General features: G+C 34.3%; 1 protein-coding gene across 1 annotated transcript; it reads right to left on the bottom strand.

Annotated features, from left to right (window-relative positions):
- Window positions 1-1,681: 1,681 nt before the first annotated feature.
- LOTGIDRAFT_111142 (hypothetical protein) lies at window positions 1,682-2,686 on the bottom strand (the record flags this gene model as incomplete). The annotated part of the gene is made up of 1 exon (XM_009048036.1): window positions 1,682-2,686. A coding segment is annotated over one exon (1,005 nt), but the record flags the coding sequence as incomplete, so codon positions are not given.
- Window positions 2,687-8,479: the final 5,793 nt, after the last annotated feature.

Genomic DNA, 8,479 nt, shown 5'->3' with positions numbered 1-8,479 from the left:
AACAGATCTTGCCTTCTGCATCGAAAGGAAACATGCTTGATTGAAACAGAGAGCATTGGTGTAATGTGCTAACGCGCATGGATAAAATACAAAATACAACTATTAGCTGAGTAAAAATTACAATTTCTTTAAAGTTCTTTAAATTTGAATAACGCAGTAGCCTTATTTCATTAGGTGCTCTGGCACACAACCATTGCATTGATCACAACAAAGCTAGTTCAATATTAAACGGAAAATTATTACCACATCCTTTATCATACCGTCTTACCAGCTAGATGAGACTCAGAACATCTTTTAGTTTATCCAATTTTACCACTGACTATTATTGAAGATTGAACAGCTGAAATTCGTTATTGTTACAGTTGTACAAAAATGCTTTATTTAATTAAGTATCAAAAAACAATTTCACACAACCAAATACATCAAACACATTGCAGAAGATTGAAGCAGAAAGAGACAATGAAAGGGTGACTAGTGAGTGATGCCACAGCTCGACATTTATCATGGAACACCGATTCTTACACAAATTATTGTTTTGTATTGCTTTGATGAATTGTCAGATTCCAAGTTCTGCTTCTACTGATAATCTTGGAAAAGGTGATGCTTCCGCGACATAGCTAGATGATCATTTAATGTGCATGGCAAATATGGAAGATCTTGAAATAAAGAAAATTTAAAATTGGCTGTTTACATATGGCAATCAGAAACGAGCAATATTACCAGATGGCTAGTTATTGCAGAGAGATTAATCAATCTAATCGACAAAAGTATAAAAGTGCCTTTTTCACAAGCCCTTGTTCTGGAACGTGAGATGATAACATTGCATTTATGTAAACAAAATATAACGCTAGTCTATGCAGGTGACCAAAAGACAAGTATACTTTTGTATTATGTGCGCTCTAAAACCGATGCAGAACAGTGGAACGCCACTTAATTAATCCAAGGTATTTTCTTATTACAGTTATAAGGATGTCTCCATACAACCGAATGTTCTATATTGCCTAGTTTGCCCTGATGATTCTGATGTTAAATGTGTATTTTCATCGTGTTCTGGTGGAGGATCAGATGACTGGGTCAAATCTTGAAGATTGTTTTCACTGACTAAACGAACAGCATCATCGTAAGACGGTGGATCATCCTGATCCAATAAATCAGAACTAACACTATCTTCATGTCTTATTGGCATCACTCTTGGAAGAGCTCGTGGTCGCGCAAAATTTGCATAAATATTCTCCGTTGAACGCATTGGGTTGGCATTGTTTCTACGCACACTATTTACTCGTGAATGTAGAGATGCAGACGACGCCGACGGATTGATGGTAACAAAGTAATGATCTTGAGGCGAGGACGGTGATGTTATATTAGCAGGTCTTTCGGCCAAAGAGTTGTTAGCTGCACGTTTTCTTCGGACTTTCCTTCGCCATCGTTTAGCAAAACTAACAATATCACTGTTTGTACCATGGTTTTCAGATCGGATATAGGCCCTAGGAATATTATCACTTAGTCCAGAATAGCTGTTAGATCTCCGACCAACTGAGCGAAGATTATTGGAAGAGAAGAATGTTCGGAGGAATCCAGTGCTACGCGATGGAGGAAAGGCAGTGAAGGTGAAGCTTCTGGGCGTTTCATTACCCGAACTTGTGGCAGTGACGTTATCAGAGGCATACCTAGATCTATTATAGTCCATTAATATAGCTTCCGAATAACTAGGTACCATCACATTATTGTTTCTTATATTCATTTCTAAATCAGTACTATTAATAGTATATCGAGATATTGGTCTTGGCATAGTTTCAGTATCCACATAATTTACTCCAAATAATTTATGTACGTGATAATGAAGATGAGCAGTTTTAAATTCAATTATAACCCTAAGAGGCCACGATAATAGACAGAAAGAGGCAATCCAAAATATTAGATGAGAAACATACCAAGGAAGATTATCGGGATCAGCGAACGCTATCATATATTCTTTAAAATTAACGTTTAATAAGTCCATGCCTTCACGGCCTTCCATATAATCATCACGCGATTCGTAGTCCTGGAAGAATTGAGCTCGTTGATCCTCAAATTCACATTCCGCATCAATAGTAGCAAATGAAAAGCCTTTAGAAAAACGGATTTTAGTTGCCGGATAATCAGCTAATCCACACAATTTCTTAGAAATATCTTTAACGCCACATTGAGAGAAATTAAAGGCTGAACCAGCAGTGCACGAATTCACCCTTTCATAATAAATTTGCGTTGAGGTAAAAGCATCCCCATTACGATATCGTGTCACTTGCCGAGTTCGACGAATATAATGATAACAAATTGCTTTCCACCAGATTATCGGTATGGCGTCTTTCATACTGGTGACACGATCATACACCGAATTAATATCAACTTTATATTGAAGTTCTATTCTCGTATGGCTGTGCCAACACTCTACAAGATACACTAAATACAACATAATAACAAAGGCTACGGGTATATAAATGTAGCCGTCATTACACGGACTCGTTTTATCATCAACATACGACGATGGTAAAGTATAAAAATCTACCACCACTGTTTCTACCACAGCCAAACGACACCAAGCCACCGACGCCAGACAACCACAGATTAGTAACGTTAAAATCAAACACTTCCAATGAGCATCACGTCTTAATGATCCACAAAATGACTGTTTGATTGGTCTCTGCTGGAATATAAAGAAGGAAAGATTAAAATCTAAGACATCGGGAAGTACTTACGATTATAAGCCAACCGGAAGTTTGATAGCAATTTGGTTAACAATAAATTTATAATTTAATTCAAATACTGATAAACAAGAGATACCTGCACATTACCGATAAGCATCGTTTTGCCTTTAGTATATATCTGTACAAGTATATAATTTAGACCAATTTAATATTTTACAACAATAATATGATCTTTAGGGAAATTATATATTGATGTGTTTCAAGGTAGTATCATATAAAGGCTAACTATTGGGAATAAATGTTATAAAATTGTGAATTGATTTTGATGATACATCAAATCTCTCTGCTCAATTAATCTTACTTTCAACGCAGATCTTTGGCAAAAGCTTTCATTTTGTAATTGCTTAACATAAAGGACATCATCAACATTTTGTCTTCGGGCAACGATACAGTTCAGACTGACACTCTTTTGTCTGGATTTAACCTATTTTCCAACAGAATACATGACAACGATTGTACAGATAAGGGTTATGGCTATTGTTGCCTACCAGATATGCCAATCAGTGTAAATTGTCAGCCTTTTACAGAAGACATGCCTTGATATATCATTGCAAACCTGTTCACATCCACAAATGTGACAGACGAGCCAATATTTCCCTAAACTACATCGAGCATAGTACCGTATGTCTTTTTCAACTTCCAAGATTGGCCGTTATGGATGTTTTCGATCCCAAAACAGCTCCGAGCAAATAAATATGAATTTTATTTTGAATTTGAATGGCGTGTGGTAATGTTACATCAGAATAGAGTCTATTACAATGTCACTCAAACATCATGTAAGAAAATAAACATCATTAAGAATAGATTAAACTTGAGATTCTACAGTAAGATTTCCCCGTCTAGACACTGCCATTTGATGCCGTCTTTAATAATGGCCATGCTTTTATTTTAAGTAGCCGGTATTGAACTATCATTAGAAGGTGGTCATCTAAAGTATATTGTTATAGATCAGACAATTAGTATAACTTGTCAGTCATCTCACTCAATCTGACAGTTTATTAACGTAACTAGTCAGATAGTGTTCATCTTGAGTGTTATATCATTATAACCAATGTTACTAGAACACATTGATCGTTCCAGCACATCACTTCTCTCTAGATGCCATGTTTTAATACTGAAAGAAAAGGTTTCTCTTGGGAATTTCGATCTTTGTTTCGTCAATAACCTATTCTAAGTCTTATGTCCATAAAGTCTTCAATTATCTGGAGAACAATATCTTGACTTTACCTCTATAGATTTCTTGATTAAATTGTCCTCCACCTTACTTCTCTTGAATTAATATCATTTCACTTCAGCAGCTCAATCGAATTCGTTTTATTCCCTAGCAGTTTGAAAGTGAAACGCAGCATGATTAGAACCTATATATCAATGAAAGGTCAATTTAATCAGCAATATGATTCTGAACAGATGTAAGAAAATTTATAGACAGGATTACATGATTGTCTGTTATTATAAGAACCCAGTTCTCTCACAATGATTTCTGAAGATTCATAATTTCATCAAAATTTGAAAGGATTCCACAGCTTTTGACATTATATTGAACAAGCATGACAATATGAGCATCAAAAAAAAAAAAAAAAAAACGATAAGAATTACCGACGTCAAAAGTATCAAAACGTAAGATAGTAATGTAAGATACGATATATAAACCATATACACTACAAGTGTACCATGTTGTTGCAAAAGAACATAGTGAAGCTTAATCGAAACATACAGTTAATCCTAAAGCCTGAACATACGCAAATTGTCGGGCTATAAAATGATGACATTTTAATGAGCATGACAGCACAATGATGTTCCCATCTGTAATGTTCATCTTAAACATAAATATAACAGCAATATTAATTATCGATATTCTAGATCATTATTGACAGTCATATTCCTAAAGATTATTATTACATCCAAGTACTATTAATAATAAATAATTTGATCTTAGCTGGACAATTTATTTCAATGAATGACCTGAGACTGACTTCTGTCACAGTCAACACGTAGGATCAGAAATCACACCATAATCTAATCTAATCTAGAACGGCATGCTTTGCCATATCATTGCAAACCAATTTTCACCGCCGATGAATTCCTTGTGGCTGAAAGTTTATTTTTACTGTTCTAAGGGTATATGTCAAGATTCAAGAACAGAAATAAATTGTTCACTCTATTATGACTATATGGGAATGTAACATTTAGTACAAAACTCAAAAACATTTATGAAATGTCTGGTATGAGCTTCTTTAGTACAGGCCCATATAGCTACAGGGGTCAAATTAATTGACTTACTGAAAAAATCCTGACAACCGACCAATTTCATTACTGAAACTTAAAACCATACAATATTGCCCCTCTTGTCCCCCATTCCTCATGAAAGAGAACATAGGCACCTCCAATTGTACCCTACTTCACTTCCAACAAATCTAAATTTCTCCAAAATATGTGTCAGAATGAACAAAATCAATTCATTTTTTCTAAAATTCTCTTAAGAGAACCCTCTAAGAGACTTGCGACTATGGCACCATCACAGAGTAGCCAAAATTTGATTTCAGCCTCAACAGTTGTGCCCCATTGAGTCAGTCAATTGTCAATTGTACCCCCAGTCTCGGAGGCTGTGAACAACTGTCGTTGTCTCTTCTTTCATGTCTACATCATAGAATCTATCGAGACTTTAAACTTTGCTTATCGCTTTCGTTTTGGTACATATCAGTTTCCCTCTTGTGATTAAAGGAAGCATCCTTTTGAGTTGAATGCTAATATGATCAATGATTTAACTTCATCATCAGAATAATATAATGTTATAAGCACGTGTGATTAATCTCTAACCGTTTCAATCACTTAAAAAAGACCCAAAGAGAGACAATGACAATAGTGTCTGGCTGAAAATATTCCTCTATAAATACTGCATGGTCTAATGGACTTTTGATATTGATACAGATTTGTAACATCAATATCGTAATTACTTAAGTAAATATTGTAAAGATGTGTTGAATTATAAAAGACTACTTGTCGCAAGAGAATTCATTATGACCAGCTTGATCCAATCCATATCTCTTATTCAAAATTTCAATATTACAGAATTGCGATCGAAATTAAGAGATAAATTTGTTATCTACTTCGATTCTCATCAAGCAAGGCGGCTTGAGACAGTTCTGCGAATTGAGGATTCTTTTTAATTTTAACTAGCCCATTACAGGTTCCCTAATTGATATAATCAATATCGACGTCAAGTATTATTAGTTCTACTGGAATAGTTATGGATTATAAAATAGCTTCGGTCTGGTGAACTAATATAATTTGGGTACATAGTGAAAAAGCACTATATCATTTTTTTTTCTTAAAATGTCAAGCTGCTCATTTGCATTGAATGTCTATGTGGTCCTATGAAGTATTAAGCCTATAAATGTACTTGATTTGTTACTAGCTCTTCATACAGAATACAATTTGTAGTGCTCTGGTCAGAACGAAATCTATATAATCAAGTCTTTTGATTCAACTTCGGGCCACCTCATTTTCTTTCTCTGCCTACTAACTAAACCAGTATAAATTGACCTAGTATTATCTGAAAGGCATTCTATAAAAGAAAATGGCTAACAGGATCAAGACCTATATTGGTCAATGTGAAGAACCAGTATTTCTTTAAGATTAATGGAGTCTGGAACCAATAAATTCCCTCTATTTATAATAAATACAGGGAATATTGAGCAGTATTTGACAGGATAATAAATGTAATTGCTGTAGTATTATTTAGATTTGAATGAAGCTAAACTGATCTAGGTTTGTTTTCATTCATAATATACTTTAAAGGGATGCATCTTTCTATTAATAATCTCTAACAGACGATAAACCTTGACGTAGCCTTTGATGGTACGTACAGAATAGGCTACCCTAATAAGATGTCCGTAGATTTATTGAGCAGCAATACCGGGTGGAGCGCCAGGCAGGATATGTTTACTCTTCTGGGCACCTGATATAACTTTTCATTATGAAATACTTTCTCACTTATGATTGATATACTTCTTCATGTGAAGTACTACCAATGTTATTCCAATATAATGGTTTTAATTTTGGGTTTCGTTTTAGTTATTTTACTATATATATTTTAATCACTTGATAACGTCACCTGTATGTGTTATGAAACGTTGTGTTCAATAATAAATTTTTTCTTAAATAAAGTTGTTTCTTATACATATTTTTTTCTAGACTTGTCACTGTAGTAAGGATAGTAGAATTTTGTCACTTTTAGCTGATCAACGGAATGATTAGAGGAGAGTTTACCTTGAAGAGAGTGATTTCTGTAATTACAATAATCATCAAATGGAGCATCATAGATTCTACTTTCGCTTTCTGGTCGATCGATTGTAGAAGCCATTGACAGTCTGTTTAACTTTAATTATAACCAGTACGTTAGAAGAAGGTTGGGAGACAGACAGACGTATATATGAGTATTGACTGCGATTTTTATTGACTAATTAGTAGTCTATTTCTTATCATTCTTTCACATTCCTTTGTAGAAACCCACTGAGGTTTTGATATCGTATTCCATGCAACAACATACAAGTGCTACATTTTCAAATTCAGATTAGACGATTCTGTTGATTTGCAGAGGTCAAACTGTTCAAAATTCGTACTTGTTTGACTAACATTTTCTTTTAATCGAATATCAAAATATTGTACTTTTGTGGTTTGACTTGCAAGGAATTTGATTAACCATATTGCAATTATATGCTTCTTACATCAACGTAAATACCCCATTTTTAATCGCGTACTGAACGGCCTAATATTAATTCAAACTGTACACATTATGTTTAACATATAATCCTACCTTTGCTATAGATTCACCATTTTACTGACTTTAAATTTCTATCAAGTAAAATAATTGGTAAAAACGGTGATAATATTTTTTTTTGGATATTGATATGAAATGAAGTCCAATCATATAGATGTTATTATAATAAATTAAAAACCATGAAAATATCGATTCGGAAATTGGTAATCGTAAGAAAACCGAATGTCTTTTGAAACAGAATAACAACTTGATTTATTGTAATAAAAACTGGCATCATGTTTTCCGTGTTGCGTCAAGCGCATATAGATTGTAAGAAATTCAGATATTAAGTTTTTTGCTTGATTTCATCTTATAATAAGCGACAACATTAACAAATTTCCTTTTTAACTTGTACAGCACCCGACTTGTCAAAATGAATCAATGAAAAATATGAAGCGAACCCAGAAAAAGAAAATATTTCAAACAGAGGCGGAGTCAGGTTTACGTCCGAGGGGAGGGGGGGGGGGGGGGACAAATACCTGAGGTTGCCCAAATTTCTTACCAAGTTATGATATTTTTGCCCGAAAAACATGCCTTTGGAGCTGCGAGGGGGCGGGGAACCTCTCTGTCCCCTCTTAGGCTCCGCCACTGATTTCTAACATAAACTGAAATTATTGTGTCGATTGAAAGATTGTAAGTCCGAAATTTCAACCAGTTACTCTAATGATTGTGTTTTTAATCAATTAATATGGTGTGCTTTGTATTTGTCATTTGAATTTCAAACCCGTAAGACGCGAATGAGTAAGCACTATATGGAGGGTTGATAAGATCAGACACCGAATTATTAAGAAGGGTTTTATCTTTCAGGACTGTTAAACAAGTTCTCATCGTAACCGTCTCTTTTAGATAAATAAGTAAATATTTTTCACCCACATTATCTGAGTGAAACTGAATTTAAAGAAAGGCAGCTAGAAAC

Source organism: Lottia gigantea (genome assembly GCF_000327385.1).
Source record: "Lottia gigantea unplaced genomic scaffold LOTGIsca_12, whole genome shotgun sequence".
Classification (NCBI taxonomy): domain Eukaryota; kingdom Metazoa; phylum Mollusca; class Gastropoda; family Lottiidae; genus Lottia; species Lottia gigantea.
The sequence above is the reverse complement of the archived record's forward strand: the minus strand, read 5'-3'. Positions and strand labels throughout refer to the sequence as shown.